The sequence below is a fragment of the Heterodontus francisci genome, chromosome 16 (assembly GCF_036365525.1).
Source record: "Heterodontus francisci isolate sHetFra1 chromosome 16, sHetFra1.hap1, whole genome shotgun sequence".
NCBI classification, from domain to species: Eukaryota; Metazoa; Chordata; class Chondrichthyes; order Heterodontiformes; family Heterodontidae; genus Heterodontus; species Heterodontus francisci.
Genome location: NC_090386.1, coordinates 45,915,636 through 45,934,797, shown reverse-complemented (window position 1 = coordinate 45,934,797; position 19,162 = coordinate 45,915,636). Strand labels below are relative to the sequence as shown.

Genomic DNA, 19,162 nt, shown 5'->3' with positions numbered 1-19,162 from the left:
CAGTAAACTGATGGGAGTTCTGGAGATAAGATGAAATTAACTTTTTTTTTTCTCTTTTTATCTGCCTTTTATGCTCAGCGAAAGGAGATAGTGAAATTGAAGTTTTTGTTATTGGTGAGGATTTCTGGTTAAGGACGTTCAGTTTTATTCCAGGAAAATTAAACAAATGTAAGTGACATCTGAGGTCAGCTGATAGCACTCTCATCTTTGAGTTGGCTTCAATTCCTACACCAGTTTCAGAGCAGTGTTGAGGGAGTGTTGTATCGTTGAAGATATCATCTTTGGGATCAGGACTCGTGCCTCCACATGTGCACCTAGATACACCTCTAATCTGGGTAGAAACCAATTATGTGGTTTAAAAGATCATGGAATTTTAGGTGTGAGTTATATGCGCAAGTCTCCTTGATCATTTACATCTGTCCATTCAACCCTCCATCCAATCGAATGTCCACCCGTTAAACTGGCCATGCCCTGAACTCTCATTTGATTATCCTCCAATTGTCCGACAATTGATACCACTACATCCCTAGCCTTGGAAGCTGTGCGATTTCTACCGCTTTCCACCTGGAATGGGAAGTGAACTGGCAGCAGTTAAATGAGGCCCACTGATTTAAAGGGCCTCCTTTTTGCTGCAGTGGTTGAATTTTGGTAGTTCCGAAGTCAAAAATGGCTTGCAGTAAAAATTGGGGCACATATTGGGCTGAATTTTATTCTCCCGCTTCCAGAAGCGGCGGCATTGCCGTGCCGCCACGATCTAGCGCATGGCGGCTCATCTGCATACGCTGGGCAGTCCGCTCTCCCCAATCACGTTGTGGGACATGGCTCTGTGATGCCAACAATGGCGTCAGCTGCCTCTATGCAGGTGCTGGCACCATTTTTAAAGGGCTGCCAGACCTGCACAGTTGAAGCCTGTACCTCCCCCGCAAAAAAAAACTGTTTCATTTGCAAATTATTCAAGGTACTGATAAAAGTTACTTCATTCAGAAAAAAGATTTGATCTTTATATTTGGTTTCAACTTGAGGGATGGAAGAGTGAGGGGATAGTTCTTATTTCTCATTATTATAATTTATTAAAGTTCTTATAACCTCTTAATAATAATCAGTTCCCCTCAACTGTTTTTATTTTTTTTAATTCAATTTTACTTAGCTCAGTGTATCCAGGCCATCTTGTCCATCATATAGCATGTAATCTCCAAGAGATATATGATAAATTGATTGCACATGCTGATCACTGTTAAATAAAATAAATGGTTGCACAGGAATTTTTTGCCAATCAATTTTAATCACAAATATCATTATTCGTTAACATTTACAATTATTATAGTCAATAAATATGGGCGCACTTATTGTTTCTGTAGCTTTTGAAAAATCTGTGAAAATAAAGTGAACTAAAACAGCTATAAATCATAAAATGACAGGGGTGAATGAATGACCCTCAGGTGAATTTATTTTGGTTCAGTCTGAAAAATGACGTCTGCCAAAATATGAGAGCTTATAGTTTTGATATGAAGCTAATTAATCATGTTTCATTTGAGTGCTAAAAACTGATTGGCTGAAGTTAATTGTGATGAAAATCATCTGAGGGCAGAGTTCAATTGGAGATACTTTGATGAGGCATAATATGGGTGTGATGTCATACTGCTTAACTCCCCATAAAGGAATATTTATTGAAATATAAAGTTAAAACTCACGTGATGTGACTTCTAATAAATTTTGTATATAACTGCCTTCCCAAACTGCTGAGATAATTTGGTAGATTGATGGAGTCAATTTGTCATTTCCCAGCTGCTCAGCAGATACTCAAGTTAACGAAATACCTTTCCAATTAGTTTACGTTCAAAGCCATGCAGTTTAAATAATCCCTGCTGGAGTGTAACTTCCACTTTTCAACACCAGTATAGTTTATATGAATAGGAAGTTTGCGGAGTTTTTATACTGTTGCCGCGAAGTAAATACCTTTCTTAATATTCAGTGTGATGAATTAATTTTTACTGTGTAATTACAGTTGGAAAATCTAATGAGCCAGATTTTGCTGTGAGTGGTGAACAAATGACACAAGACGTTCATTGCACTTACTCATAGACTTGCAGTGCGCTTTTGCACTGGAACCTGCTATGATTAGAAAGCCATTTTGGTGCAGTGCCCTGAACAAGGGACCTGTGTGAACAGAGCAAGTAACTTTCAATCTCCTTAACTAATCACACTGAAGAATGGTTACTGAAGCATGAAGAGTTTGAACCAGGAAATGGCAGTTAAGAATATTTAATACAATGCTGAATCATTTACAGAAAGTGAAATAAAGATAAGGAAAGAAATATGGTATTGAGAGAGAGATGAGACAGAGAAAAAGGAAAAGCAAATATTTTATTTTTAAAAATCAACAATTATTTAAATCTGAAGGAATGAGACTCAACACTTGAAAATACATTTTCAGTGCCAGAGAGGTTGTTTAGCTGTAATTAAATATTACCTTGCACTGGCATGAACAAGTTGTAACCTTTTTAGCAAGTTCAATTTGTATCTATCATGTTAAGCACCACAACTTCACACCATTCCATGTATTTCAATGCTCAGTCTCTTGGCGAGATACCAGTATCGCGCAGTCTCTGGAGGAGCAGGGCATGTCGACAGCAACTTCCTAATTTCTGTGTTTAACAGTGTATGTGCAGTCACCAAAGTTGCTGTCCGATTTGCACTTTAATAAGGGTGAGCGCTGATATTTTAACTGTAAAATCTAGGCCATTATTTATAGCACAAATCATGCTAAAATCAACTGCTTCTGAACAGGCTCCAGCTGCAGACACTATGAGACTGATGGATGGGAACAGTGTTGAGGTTAGGGCAGGTAGATGCAAACTGGGAACACATCACGGGGTAAGCCTGAAGGCTAACAAAGAGTTGCGACAGATTGGAGATGCACTTAAAAGTTGGGCTTCAAGGAGAAAAGCTTTTTAGAAGATTTTTTGAAAAGGAGCTGGATAATTTAAGAGTAGCATGCTTTTTGCATTTTAATATAGAAGATGCATTGCAAATTGCAACGTTTTAATCTAAATGGAGTTGAAAGGTTGAAGTAAAGTAAATGGTGGACAAGCATCTTGTTTATAATGTGTTTTGAGGGATTTGATTGGGTTGCCTTCTTTCTAAGAACTTTTCCCTTCTGAGAATCACAATTGAAAAAATTGCATCATATGTCTTCCTGTTTTATGAACATTAATCTTACCCAATCTGGTCAAGATATGACACAGATATCTTTTGCTGAATAACCTTATGAATTGTAACAGAGAGGAAGTGCATGCAATAGTTCTGTTTTCATTATATTACTAGACAATATCCCATGACCCCGCTTGCAGTAGGTACATGTCTTTTGAAGCTACAGGTTTAATTGGGCCCATTAGTGAGCATGGGGATTGCAATGAGTGAATACCCTGTGTACAGTCATGTTGAGGCAGGCAGCAAACTTCATACTGCCTGCTCATCTCTGATTGTGGCATACAGCCCAATGCAAAACATGCTGCTGACTGGCTCCACACTCAGCAGGGGGCCCAGGTGCATGCTTGGCTAGCATGATGCACAGCTAGCCTGCACTCCTCTGTGCAGCATGCCCTTCTAAAAAAGGGGAGGTGTACTGATGCTACAGCAGCTGCCGGAAATGTGTCAAACTCTTTTGAGGAAAGGAAGGAAACTGCAAATGGAACAACAGGCCAGAGAGAGGGATCCCAGGTTCTTGGGTGCAGCACTGGAGGCCTTAGTTCAGGAGGTCAAGAGGAGGAGAAAGAAGATATTTCCATGGGGGGGCAAGGAGGCCCTCAAAGTGCACTCTGTGAAGGGAATGGGAGCAGCTAGCCACGGAGGTGAATGCATGGAGTCTGGCCCTGAGGACCAGGCTGCAGTACTGGAAAAAGTTCAACAACCTCACATGAGTGGTCAAGGTCAGTGAATGACATCTCCTACCCACCACACAACCAACATGTCATCCTATTCAATGCACCACACACTCATCACTCACCCATTGGCAATCAGGAGTCACATTAAAATGCTCCACCTCATCCTCACACACTTACCAATGATGCCTCATACTCACCTCTCGCAGCTTCCACATACTTACAGCTATTTAGCTTTGGAAGCCACATCGCTAAAACACATTGCAATACACTCACTGACATTCTTCCCTCTCTCTTGCAAGAAAAGGTTGCACATACCTGCACAAAACAGCCGGGGACAGGCATGCCTGCAGCTCCTGAGCCCTTTGGAGCAGACAATACTCTGCTGAGTCTGTTGCATTCGGCATCACTGAGAATATTCAGGATGATGGTCTGCTCCTGCCTTGTGCACCTTCTAGAATCCCACTTTACCTTTACTATTAGGTATAACGTGCAACCTGTAGATAGCGTGACCATGGACCTTGAGCTTTCAGCCCCAACCTTGCCATCTGCATTTTTACTTTCAGATACCCAAGTCCTGCCACCTGGCTAGCCGGTGCAGCTTCACCATGAAGGGCGTGAGCACAGCAGACATCTGATGAAGAAGCTCAGTCACTTGATCTGACTCACTTGATCACCCACAGCCACTAGCTCAGATACTGCCACATCACATACTTTAAAGGGCTGTATAGAGTCAGAATCAGAATGAGGTGAGTCACCAGGCATGAGTGGGCGACAGCCAGGACAGGGAAAGGATAACTTGTGTGCCAGCTCACCAGAGGGCAAGGTCACAGATGAGTTCTGCTGTGGAGGATTCAGATGAGGACTTCGATGCACATGGAAGTCCCATGAAGATCCCTTTAAATAGGGTTGGTGTGGGGTCCCTCATGAGGTTCAACACATGTTCCACTGGGAGTGTTTGAGAGTTCATTAACAGGACACGCAATGTCCAAAATGGCAGGTTGTGTGCCAAATCAATATTAGACACTGTTTGACCTAATGGTCTGCCCGCTCTTTATGCCTCAAGTGCACACGCTGCATGCCCATGCTAGAAAGAAAGACTAGCATTTTTACAACACCTTTCATGACCGTCAGACATCACAAATTGCTTTACAGCCAGTGAAGTATTTTTTGAATTGTAGTCACTGTTGTAATGTAGGAAACACAGCAGCCAGTATGCGTACAGAATACTTCCATAACAACAATGTGACAATGACAAGACAATCTGTTTTCTTAGTGATGTTGATTGAGGGATAAATATTGCCCAGGACATCAGGGATAACTCCCCTGCTCTTCATTGAAATTGTGCTGTGGGATCTTTTAGATCCACCGGAGCATACAGATGGGGCCTCAGTTTAACATCTCATCCAAAAGACAGCACCTCTGACATTCCCACAATACTGCACTGGAGTATCAGCTTTGAATTTTGTGCTCCCATCCTAGAGTGAGATTTGAACCCAGAACCTTGGTAAGTCAGATGGGAGAGTGCTATTAATTGAGCCACAGCTGACACACTAGCACACTTGTAATTACACACCAGAAGTAGTATGGTCACCATTTTATGAGCTCTGGCCTTCCATAACACCACTTGTGCTGGAATTGAGTTGAATTTTACGGCCACAAAGTTCATTTAAGTAAACCTCAGCTGTGTTCATGCACGGGTTAATGAAGTGGTTGGAGGCTACTGCTGGAATGCTGGAGAACTCATACATTCCAAATGACAACCTATGTTTTTCTTTCAAATGAGACACAGAAAAGTGTGATGTCTGAAATGTAATAGACAGGAACTGTACGCATCGGTAAACCTTTTATAAAGTAATGGAGATGTATAGGAAAATGGTTCTGTACAAGCACAGGGGGATAGTTAACTAGTTTGTGTGCTTTTTTTGTAAGTTTTCTGAAAACCTTGCATTTGGCAGACTAGGTTCGATAGCTGGAAATAGATTGATTGGCATTAAGTTTGGAAGGTATTTTCTTAAGCACTTTAGTGGCATGTTTACATATATCCAAGCTTCTTTGCATTTTAACAAGGGGAGGTGGTATCTGAGCAAACTAGGTTTCTGTATGTTCCCTAACAGCTTCTTGAGGCCAGTTTGTGTGTTCCAAGATTAACAAAAGGTATTTCTTCTTGTTTGTTTTTCACGTCCTGCTTTAATTGAGCCTTAAGTTCTTTGCTCAGTTGACCCCTCTTCCCACTTTTTCTCCTCATCACCTTAAATACTGATTCTTGTTGAGGTATAATTTTATCTGCACCAACAGCACTCTGGTATCTAACCCAAGTGACCTTGCTTCACGTGTAAGCCTCAGCATTCTACTAATAGAATATATGAGCCAAGCCTGTTTCCCTCGACATCCCTGCAGTGCATCTTCCAGCAGGCATTACTGAATAGCAATCAGGGATGGGAATTTTGGCTGATTCTTTTAATACATCCCCCACCTGAGGGATTGAGTACAGTTGCATTGCACCAGCTTCAGCAGATTAGCTAATTCAATAGTGACTTGGAATATCACCAGGATCTCTGGTCTGTATGGGTTGGTGTGATGCCAGGCAATGCCTGTACCCATAGGGCTATTAGAACAGCATTTCAATAACAAATAAAAGAAAAGAAAACAGAGAGAATTGCATTTTTATGGCACCTTTCATGACCTCAGCATGTCCAAATGTATTTTACAGCCAAAGAAGTACTATTGTAATGTAGGAAACACAGCAGCAAAATTGCACACTGCAAGGTCCCACAATAGCCCTGTGATGATGATCAGATAATCTGTTTTAATAACATTGGTGGAGGAATAAATATTAGTCAGTATACCAGGGAGAACTCACCTTCTATTTTTGTATAATGCCATGGGAACTTTTATGTCTACCAATGAGGGCAGATGGCACCTTGGTTTAACATCTCATCCGAAAGACGACATCTCCAACAGTGCAATACTTCCTCAGTGCTGCATTGGAGTGTCAGCCTGGATTTTATGCTCAACACTCTGGAGTGCAATTTGAACCCACAATCTTCTGACTCAGAGATGACAGTACTACTACTGAGTCACAACTAACACTTAAATAGGCTTTCATTGATTTGATGACTCTATGTTTTACCCCTTTATCTTCTAACTAAAGTGTAACAATAGCATGACTAGTTCTGTCTGTCAAATCATGACAATCACCATCTAGTTTCATTTATATATATATATATATATAGTTATGACCAAAGTGGGAGGAGTTCACCATTTTCCTAGTTCCACTTCTCAGGGTGCAACATATATTTAATTTTTTTTCTCAGTTACCGATATGGTCAATCATAGTCTCTTTTTATCCCAGAATAAAATACACCAACCAGGTTTCTTTAATAAACAACTAAATTATCAGTTTATTATAAAACAAGTCTTAACCAGCAACAAAGCAAAGCAGAAACACACAGATTGAAATATAAAATGTCCCTTTTTACCTTAGCCCCTCATATACACACACATACACATTAACCCCCAAAAAAGAGATTTACTCTTTAGAGCTCCATGACAAAAAAAACAAAAAGAATACTTTGGCTGAATACTTGCTAACTCTTAAAGAATAAAAAGAAGAACTGGAAAGATTTCAGATGCCCTTTCTTTTGGTTTGGCATCCCAAATACATGTAGATGGCTGTCAATGGGATCTCCCTTAAACAGTTGTCGTCAGGTGACGTTGAAGATCAGTTTGAGCAGCCTTTCCAGGAAAAATGCAGCAACAGGGATTTCAGGAAGTGTCTTGCACTTGCTTCTCAGAGCGATTCAAGAAGTTGGATAATGGGCAGGCTTTTCAAAGAGCTTGGAACAAGCTGAGGTGGGGTTTTCTCCCTTGGCAAGTTTTCTCCAACTGTCTTTTTAACACTGTCCATATCATCAACTCACTCCAAAACGAAACCATAAACATCTCAGCAGTCAAGCCTCCTGACCCCTATAAATCTTGACCTGTCACTTCTCTGTAAATATCTTCCCAAGTCAAAAAGCCCCCTGCTGGGTATTTATCTGAAAACAGGTCCCATTCAGTAACTGTTTGTTTACAAGCTCAGTCCAAAAGACCTTCTGATGACCTTTTTTTAAAAAGCTAACACACAAAGTTCCAGCATCTGTGGATTTTTTTTCAGCTTTAAAACCCAAGTCCTCCAAAACAATTGTCAAATAAATGGAAGCACCCATAACCATATAATCTGTTATATCTTTGGTCAATTCAATATAGTAAGTTTCAAGAAGTAGAATGTAACCACAAACCATTGGCATCACCTGATTTGCTTTTACATCATTATATACATTGAATTCCCCAGGTCCAGTTTCAAATAGGTATTGCAAACTAACGGAAAACTGGAGGCATTTCTACAATTGAGATGAGGTGAGAGTGGCTGCCCTTGACATCAAGGCAGCATTTAAGCTGAGTATGGCATCAATGAGCCCTCGCAAAACTGGAGTCAATGTATTTCGGGGATACACTCCACTGGTTGGAGTTGTACCTAGCACAACGGAAGATGGTTGTGGTTGTTGGAGGTCAAACATCTCAGCCCCACGACGTCACTGCAGGAGTTCCTCAGGGTAGTGTCCTAGGTGCAATCATCTTCAGCTTCTTCATCAATGACCTTCCCTTCATCCTAAGGTCAGAAGTGGGGATGTTTGCTGACGATTGCACAATGTTCAGCACCATTCGCGATTCCTCAGATACTGAAGCAGCCATGTCCAGATGCAGCATGACCTAGACAACATCCAGGCTTGGGCTGATAAGTGGCAAGTAACATTCACGCCACACAAGTGCCAGGCAATGATCATCTCAAACAAGAGAGAATCTAACTATCTCCCCTTGACGTTCAATGGCATTCCCATCACTGAATCCCCCACTATCGACATCCTGGGGGCCACCATTGACCAAAAACTGAACTGGACCAGTCATATAAATACTGTGGCTACAAGAGTAGGTCAGAGGCTGGGAATTCTGTGGCGAGTAACTCACCTCCTGTCTTCCCAATGCCTGTCCACGATCTACAAGGCACAAGTCAGGAGTGTGATTGAATACTCTCCACTTTCCTGGATGGGTGCAGCTCCTAAAATACTCAAGAAGCTCGATGCCATCCAGGAGAAAGCGGCCCGCTTGATTGGCACCTCATCCACAACGTTCAACTTTCACTCCCTCCACCACTGACGCACAGTTGCAGCAGTGTGTACCATATATAAGTTGCACTGCAGCAACTCACCAAGGCTCCTTCAACAGCACCTTCCAAACCCCTAGAAGGACAGGGGCAGCAGATGCATGGGAACACAACCTGCAGGTTCCCCTCCAAGCCACACACCATCCTGACTTGGAACTATATTGCCGTTCCTTCACTGTTACTGGGCCAAAATCTTGGAACTCCATAGCAGCACTATTGCTGTACTACACCCCACAGACTACAGCTGTTCAAGAAGGCGGATCACCATCAGCTTCTCAAGAGCAATTAGGGATGGACAATAAATGCTGGCCTAGCATGCGACGCCCACATCCCCCAAACAAATAAAAAAATCTTGTACATGAAAAGATCAAATAAAAGAATAAGATTTCAAAGAATGGTCAGGTGAATTCAGATTGAAAACCTTTTTGCTTTTCTGTCATCTTCAGTTTAATGGATCTTTCCACTTGCATGCTCCAGGTACTGATTACTATTTTAACACATACAGTTTGTCAATTTCAAAACATGGTGTTTTCTTATATAGGAAAATTGGTGAATTTCTGATGTAGAATATTATAAGCCATAAAGTTAGTCCAATATAAATATTCTCTGCATATTGTGACATTAATAACCTTGTTCCTCTATTATTTCATGAATAACTTCTTCAATGGTCCTTGAAGGTTGAATACGAGTTTCAGTTTCATGATAGAAACAGCTCAATGTGGGGAGCATTGCAGCAATAATGTTAGATAAAGAATCTAGTTTATAATCGCTGTAAATTTCAGTAGCTTTGATCCAATGTGTAATCTTGCCTTTGGAATGTAATATAAATTACTGAGAGGATTTACAAGGATCCTCATGTAGGAAATGGATAGTGAGTTATTAAAATTCCAATGAACTCTTTCTGGAACAGTAACCATCACATACTATGTTATAATATATATTCCAGGACAAACTGACATAGATTATAATGAATACCAAGAATAAACACAAGGATAGATTTAACAAATTTGCATTCTAGAGTGGAGCTTCAGGTGCCAGGAGTGCATATGGGGAGTTTGAACATGGGTATCAGTTGGTCTGTACCATTTCCCATCCATTTAAATTAGCAGGCAAAGACTTGCAAAGGTCTGGCTGACCCATATGCTCAAATTCCCTATACGCACTCACATTGCACAAGGTTCCAAACCGAGAAGACTACCATTTGGAACACAAGTCATCAAAAGGAAACTACATAAGATGGTTTGTATAATTACTCCAAAAGGGAACACAGTATGGTTGGAGATAGGGGGAGGGGAAATTTTCAAGTGTCGCTCAAAATCGGCATGATATCAGTGGTACATCCGCCCAGGACCAGAGTTGGGGAGTTCGGAACTATTTTCAAATTTGAGCCCATTTAAATTTTACCATAAAACCAAGGAAGCTTGCTGGTATACTGGATAATTAGCCATCTTTTATACATGGATTGTCTGCTCGTAAGGCCGTTGGGTGAAGGAGATCTTTGGGCGGCAGTGAGCCAGATTGTTTTTGTGGTGCCAGGAAGAGCAAAACAAAAGTAAAGGCTTACCCTTTCTGATTAGCCTTCTACTTTTGGTTATTAGTTAGGCTACTCAACACCTGCAAACACAGGGACAAGCACAGACTTCATTAATTCCACTCTTTTCGCAACGTAGGAAGTATTCAATTACAGAAGACTGCCATTCGGCCCATTGTAAACATGGCAAAGAGAGTCCTAAACTAATGTAGGATCCCGATTTGCACATTTAAACAACCTTCCTCTGATTTTAAGCAGGAGTGTTGGATAGCCATATAAAGGCTTGTCTGAAAATTAAATCAGGTGGAAAAATGAATGTCCAAGGCACCCACCACATGTTTCTCTGCCAGTCCCCAATTTTTCATCAATACGCTTCCTTAGATTGATACTTTATTTAAGAAATTAAAGCAAGTTGCGTGATTATTGTTCTGAGGTATTTTGTGATGATTCGTTGAATACGAACATATGAAAATAATGGACAGATAAGATCAGCTGGTCCATGGAGTCTGTACCATACAGTTGTAGTGCAACTGGGCATCATGCTCTACAATGCTCCCACTGACCAGCAGCCATGTAATCTCTTGGGAGATGCAAAGAAAAAACTGATTTGAAAAGTGCCCTAGGCCAATTAAGGTGAAAAAAGTAGGAGAATTATTTTGCAACACGCCCACCTCCAGCCTTTGCCAAAGGAGATCAAGATGAGGCCAAAGTGACCGAAAAGCATATCCATTAAAATCCCCTACCTTTCTACATGCTTCAATAAAAGCCACAACCAGGCAGAGTACAGCTTCCTGCCTCAATGCTTGAGATGAATCAGTGCTCATTGCACCAGCTGACAACTTATTCCAAAAGTTGATAACCCTCTTTAAAAAAAACAGCCTCCTGACATCTAGCAAGTTTAATGCTTACATAACTCCTGCCTGTCCCCAGTCTCCCTAACCTATCTACTGTCTATCCTCACGTGGCAGAGTCTAGTCCCTTCATTATTATGAAGCCCTCAATGAAATGTACCAGAAGTCTGCACTTTCCTAAAACAAAAAGACCCAGTTTTCTAAGGAGAAATTAAAATGGTAATACTTTCAAAATATATCAGTTTAGGTTTTCCTGATAACTCAGTGGGAAAGGTACTCTGTGGTTTGGTGCTGGGCCATTCAGAGCTCCTACGATTAGTCCTTGGCCTGGGTTGAGTTACCCAGTTACAACTGGGGCAGTATTTGGAATGTTGCATTAACTTCCTCAAACTAGAAAAGGAAAAAAGAAAATCAGCCACTTATTTTATGACTGATGACTATTTGCTCATTGCTGCTGAGAAAGTTGGCAGCCATCTGGAGAGGATTGTGATTAGTTCTGATATCCTCCATTGCTAGAATGACTTATAAATACTTACTGTGACAATGACTACTTTAATAAAATACTAAGGAATTGGGTACAAATGGAGCCATGGTCCAGTATGAGGGGAAGAATTAAAAACCAAGATAGAATATTGGTACATAGCTTCTCTGTACATTCAAATTTATCAAATTATACATTTGTTCTTCAAGCACATAAATTCATTGTTATGTGTACAGCAAAACTATGCAACTTTAAATATCCTCCAATAAATTGTTATGCACTCGTCATGATATGTATGGTACTTGCTTAGTGCATGGCCCCTGATGGGAGTAGGTACATTGTAGCAATTATGCTTCTCTTGTATTCCTTTGACAGGGATTTGCTAGATGTTCTGGAAATAAACATTTTTTTTAATCAAAAGTAGTTATTACCACAACATTTAGTATTTTATTGGACATAAACAATATTTTAATAGTCTGTACATTATCTCATGGGATATTGGAGTTTCTTGCAATTTAAAATGTTTTACACAAACCTTGTAAAACTCCAATCCTTCTTTTCATAACTACATTTTACCAATAGCTCTAAGGGGAGTAAAATAAGTAGCTTTGCTGTCAGGCTAACCCCACTAGACAGGAATTGAAAGGATAAAGTAACCTGTAGAGCATAGATTACAACATTGATGTGGATGGGATTTACTACTACTAAATGTTTTGACATCAGATCTTCTAGGAGCTAACTTAGCTAATTATAATATTGTCATATGCCTGTCAATGGACATCCTTGAGTCAGGGTGTGAAAACCTAATGAATCATTTAACTCTCTATGCTCAATATATAACTACGCTTGAATGTCAAAACAGAAAGATAATAGAAATACCATCATGCAATATTTTGATATGTCATCTAATTTATTTATTTGTTGATATCCAATGGTGGTGCACATCAAGAGTCAAGAGTGAGTGTTATCTTCAGGTGAAGGGTTAGGGGATAATTGAACTAGGGTGTGCAGATATAATTTTTGTAGTTAGTGGTAAAATATTCAATTATTTGTAGGAGATTAAGGATTGTACAGCTATAACTTTGTTTCTGAGTTTGTACATCGATAACCTGAGCACCAATGCTATGACATTGCTGAAAGATCTGCACTTTTAGTTGGAATTGAGGATGTTTGGATATTATTGCACAGAAAGTCATACCCTTCCTTAAAATAAATGGTGAAGGGGATAGTAGCATAATGGTTATGTTACTAGACCTAGTAACCTGGAAGTCTGAACTAATAATCTGGAGACATGGATTCAAATCCCACCATAACAGCTGGTAGAGTTTAAATTCAGTTAATAAATAGATCTGCAATTAAAAATCTAGTCTCAATAATGGTGATCCTGAAACTAGTGGATTGTCATAAAAACCCATCTGGTTTACTAATATCCTACAGGAAAGAAAATCTGCTGGCCTATATGTGATTGCAGACTGAAAACAATGTGGTTCACTCCTGCTCTGAAATGGCCCAGCAAGCCACTCAGTTAAGGACAATTATGGATAGGCAATAAATGCTGGCCTTACTAGTGATGTGCACATCCTGTGAAAAAATTAAAAATATCAGTTTGGAAGAAATTATTAATCTCTTGAAAGGACACTTATCATAATCAGTTACTGTCATCATACTTATAAAATGCTGCAAGTGTAGAAGGAGTTGGAAGAGAAAGCTCCTTCAAGTGTTGACCTCACTTTCTTTAGCTTCAACCCTGCAGGAGTATAACTGCAGTGGAAGCAAAAACAGTTGTTTAAATGTGAGATTTTGTTTTTTTATTAATTGGGAAGGTCTTACTGTTCCATCAGCTTCTCTCAATGAAAAGACAAAAACTCATATTGATACTGTTAAGTACTATATTGTGTATCCGTTAGAAAGCATATAAAAGGAACTCTGCCTTTGCTCTACTCTTTATATAGTACAACTGCAGTTTTCCACTCATGCCACCACTAAAATATTCAATACTGCACCAATCAGCATGTATAAATACAACATGAACTAGTCATAACACAAATGAAGACTAATGGGATAAAACCAAGAGTCCAAGAAAAATGTTGTGGCTTCAATTAATATATTAAAGATTATGCCAGTTCATATCCTCTTCCGTGTGATTTCACTGTAAGAGTTATTAAAGCCTTTTGTTTAATACTATAATATGCCAAGTTCTAAAACCAAGACAATTGATGGTGTGAAGTGCTGAGACAGATGAACATGACAAGAGTGTTGTACATTATGTTGGATTTTGTGAAGGGCGAATCAGTGCTGTCCCAGGCTATAGTAAATTAATGATCCAATTTGTAAAATTATATTTTCTATTCCGTCTACAACTGGGGAAGAGATTATGTCTATAAGAACAACATTTGGAATAAGTCTCCTTCAGATAATTTAATTTGAATATTACAAGATTAATAATAGAATATCATAAATGTTCACCATCATGCCTGTAAAGAATTATACAGCAATTTGAATTTAATTTGTTCAAATATACAGTACACACTAGAATGGAAGATGAAAGTTAATTTGCGTCAATGGCTTGTGTAAATTCCAAAGTCCCCTCCTATATATTGCAAACATCAATGTTTAATGGCCTTGTTACATTGCTAATACTACCTATGCATTATAAGGACTGCACAATGTTTGACATCACCCCATCATTAGCATGGTGATTTGACCAGTTCCACAGGACAATGATCAGGCACCTCTTGATCCATGCACTAATTGTAACTTCCAGCCATCTATTTGACAAATGTACAAATGGGCAGGGATTCAATTGAATAGCTCCCCATCCAATTTTCTCGCTCAACCTGGTATGATTGCATTAGAAAATTTCCACTATTGCTAATAGAAACAAAATGCATTTGCAATATATTCTTTTTACCTTGCACAAAACATATGTAAACCAAGCAAAAGAGCCAGGCCCCTGTCCCAATATTTGCCAGTGCATACATTCTTTCTCTTTTTCTACATGGTCATCATCCACCAGTACTGGGATGGATGGTGAGATATTTCTTGGGCATTGTTGCAAACGTAAATCCAACTTCTGTCTTCAAAAATGAAAAGCTCTTTAACGACTGTACAGCATTGAGAATCTGACCAGTCGTTCACCTTGAAGTAGCAGCCACTGGGACTCACATTGTCCTGAGGAAGGGAAACATTTCTCTGTTGATAAAAATAATAGTCGGTGATTGAACAGGTCAAAGATGTTACAAAATATGGCCTTCTTATAAGTGAAATGCTTTTACCACATTTATATGACTTATGAGAAGAGTTTTACTGTGTTCTAAGGTGACTGTTATGTGACTGAGTATATCGTTATTTGAGGATTCTTTCTTATAGGGTTTCATTGCAAAGATGCTAAAAGGCTTTTCCAACATCATCTTCTAAAACTATGACAATTTAACTCTGTAACTGTAATGACTGACTGAGAATAAAATGGGAAATTGTGAAACTTGCATTGTTAGTAAGTATCAGTGTACTTAAAGTGTTTAGTTTAAACTGAATTGTATTGTATGCTAATTTTTTTTGTCTTGACAGAATGTGTGACACAGGAGAAGGGCTATTCACCTTCCAAACGAGAGAAGGTGAAGCAATTTACCAGAAAGTGCATTCTGCGGCACTGGCCATAGCAGAACAACATGAGCAGATGCTACAGAGGGAGAAAAATTCACGGGTATGTGTGTTGGTGATGTCTGGTCTCTGATACTCAGCAATTAGTGTGAGACGGTGGATGGGCATTTTGGATTCTTGTTGTTTTCTTCCATTTACTGTGTCATTCTCTGTTGTAAAGCAGCTGCAGATAAAGCAGAAGCATTACTTCACAAGCAGTTTTTTATAGCACTAATGCACGTTTCCCAACTTTTTTGTTCAATGAATTCAACCCCTCAGTGCTAAACTTAACATAATAGTAGCACTTTGAAATAAACTATACTAAGGCTTTTTAATGGAGAAATCTACTTTGAAAGCCTCACTAGTAAAACATCACAGATGCCTTCTGGAAATCAAAGGCAACTCTGTCCACTAATTTAGTTGGCTAATTATCTCTTCAAAGAGTTCTAGTAGATTGTGAAGTAGGAACAATTCATCTAAAATCACGTAGACTATTCCTCTTGGCCTTTCCAGTCTTTAAACGAACATCAGTGACATCCTGTTTTCATGTATTTTCTCTATATTGATATCAGAATGACGACTAAAATTCCTGGCTTTATGCCTATGTTAAAAACAGAATTACATGAGCTATTCTCCAATCCTCAAATTTATTTATATAACTCCTAAAAATATTAGCCAGAGCTCAGGATATCTCTTGCCCGATGTCCATGAGGATTCTGAAGTGAATATTACCTGCCATAGGTGTTTTAAAATATTTTAATTATTTTTGTATATATGAAATTTTGCATGTTATAAATTCATGAGTCAATTTACTTGGGCCTGTATGTCTGAAGATGATACAAATAATCTATTTAACACAGCTGATAATTTTTTGATTTGCTCCCCCACATTTTACACAATTTACCCTCGAAGAGCAAGTCTGATTTTTATTTAATATACCACGTGCTTTGTACATAAGTAAATATTTCCTATGCTCTTTTTGCCACTATGGTTGTTGTTTCAGAACTCTTCTTCAACAGTCCTTGAATTAATCATAAGAATCTTTATTTTCTTTCTATGTCAAAAAAAAGCTTAGTGTTGACCTGATGTTCTCTTGATTTTGTTTTTGTCTAAGACTGCATTTAAACGGCAGCTACTTGATTAAAACCTAAACCAGAATCATGTCACACACAAAGGAGATAACAAATGATGGACCATGAAGGAGTAGAATCAAATATGTTCGGGGAATTTAAAGTACAGTGGGATGACAGGCTGGAACAGTTGAAATACTAAGTAAAAAAACTCAATGGGCCGAATCGACTTGCCTTGTTCTTCACATTTTCCTTAGGTTCCGTTGTCTAACCTGGCTGTACCTGATTGTAAATCTAACTCTCAGAATCAAAAGAGAGCTGCTGTATTATATCGTTAATATATAAATGTATTGAGGAGTGACCATATTCTTCAAACTATTAGACACAAAAAGTAGTGACGTGGGTTAATAAGACCATTAAAAAATAGGCAAACCAAGTATTTGAGTTCATTTCTGGAGGGATAGAATTGAAAATCAGAGAAGTTATGTTAAACTTGTATTGAATCTTGGTTAGGCCACACTTGGGGTACTGTGCAAGTTCTGGTCTCCATATCATAAAAAGGATATAGAGGCACTGGATAAAGTGCAATAAAAAAATCACAAGGATTATATCAGAACTGAGAGGATAGACTTACCAGGAAAGGCTGAACAGGCTGGGGTTTTTTATGGTGACATAATAAAGGACTTTAGAATTATGAAAGGTTTTGATACCGTAGACATATGTGATGTTCTTGGGACTAACAGTAAGATTCAGCCAGAGTTAGTAAGAGACACAGAACTGCTGCATGCTGTTGGAAACATGGGTTCCTTTTATTCTTTTACAGACACCCTCTGCTGGTGTAAGGTAGCCTTAAGTGGACAACATGCACAATGCAATTTTTAAAACACTATATCTGTCCCTTTCTTAGTAGATGAGAGACATAGTGTGTTTCAATGGTTTGTTTCCAAAAAGTGTAAACAATAAATTTAAGCATAACTTGAACATTCAACTTCACCAGTAACAGTATTACATATTCTAACTTTTGTATTAATTTAACAATGCACTCAGTGGTAAACTATGAGATGAAAGATTTGTTCACAAACTGACAATAGTTCATTTTACAACATCATCACTTAAGTTATCAAGGAAAATCCCAAGGTGTTTTATAAGTATATTAAGGGCAAGAGGATAACCAGGGAAAGAGTAGTGCCCATTAGGGACCAAAGTGGCAGTCTGTGTGTGGAGCCGGAGGAGGTAGGTGAGGTTTTAAATGATTACTTTTCATCTGTGTTCATGATGGAGAAAGACAATGTAGGTGTAGAGATCAGGGAGGGGGACTGTGATATACTTGAACAAATTAGCATTGAAAAGGAGGAGGTATTAGCGGTTTTAGCATGCTTAAAAGTGGATAAATCCCCAGGCCCAGATGCGATGTAACCCAGGCTGCTTTGTGAGGCAAGGAGGGAGATAGCAGGGGCTCTGACAAGTTTTCAAATCCTCTCTGGCCACAGGAGAGGTACCAGAGGACTGGAGGACAGCGAATGTGGTACCTTTATTCAAGAAGGGTAGCAGGGATAAACCAGGTAATTACAGGCCAGTGAGTCTAACATCAGTGGTAGGGAAACTATTGGAAAAAATTCTGAGGGACAGGATTAATCTCCACTTGGAGAGGCAGGGATTAATCAAGGATAGTCAGCATGGCTTTGTCAGGGGGAGATCATGTCTAACAAACTTGATTGAATTTTTCAAGGAGGTGACTAGATGTGTAGATGAGGGAAAAGCAGTTGATGTCACCTACATGGACTTTAGTAAGGCTTTTGATACGGTTCCGCATGGGAGATTGTTCAAGAAGGTAAGAGTCCATGGAATCCAGGACAATTTGGCAAATTGGATCGAAAATTGGCTTAGTGGCAGGAGGCAGAGGGTGATGGTCGAGGGTTGTTTTTGCGATTGGAAAATTGCGACCAGTGGTGTACCGCAGGGATCAGTGGTGGGACCCTTGCTGTTTGTAGTGTACATTAATGATTTAGACGTGAATATGGGAGGAATGATCAGTAAGTTTGCAGATGACACGAAAATTGGTGGTGTCATAAATAGTGAAGAGGAAAGCTTTAGATTACAGGGTGATATAGATGGGCTGGTAAGATGGGCAGAGAAGTGGCAAATGGAATTTAATCCTGAGACATGTGAGGTGATGCATTTTGGGAGGACTAACAAGGCAAGGGCATATACAATGGATGGTAGGACCCTAGCAAGTACAGAGCATCAGAGGGACCTTGGTGCACTTGTCCATAGATCACTGAAGGCAGCAGCACACGTAGAGAAGGTGGTTAGGAAGACATATGGGATACTTGCCTTTATTAGCTGAGGCATAGAATATAAGAGCAGGGAGCTAAATGAAACGCTAGTTAGGCCACAGCTGGAGTACTGTGCACAGTTCTGGTCGCCACACTATAGGAAGGATGTGATTGCACTGGAGAGGGTGCAGAGGAGATTCACCAGGATGTTGCCTGGGCTGGAGCAT

The 19,162-nt window shown here is 39.5% G+C and overlaps 1 protein-coding gene across 1 annotated transcript in view; it reads left to right on the top strand.

Moving 5' to 3' along the window:
* LOC137378458 (docking protein 5-like) overlaps window positions 1-19,162 on the top strand; it is a 521,247-nt gene that overhangs the window by 403,490 nt on the left and 98,595 nt on the right. The window contains exon 6 of the mRNA XM_068048788.1: window positions 15,518-15,653. Within this exon, the coding sequence (XP_067904889.1) occupies window positions 15,518-15,653 (136 nt within the window). The remainder of the gene's footprint in view (window positions 1-15,517; window positions 15,654-19,162) is intronic.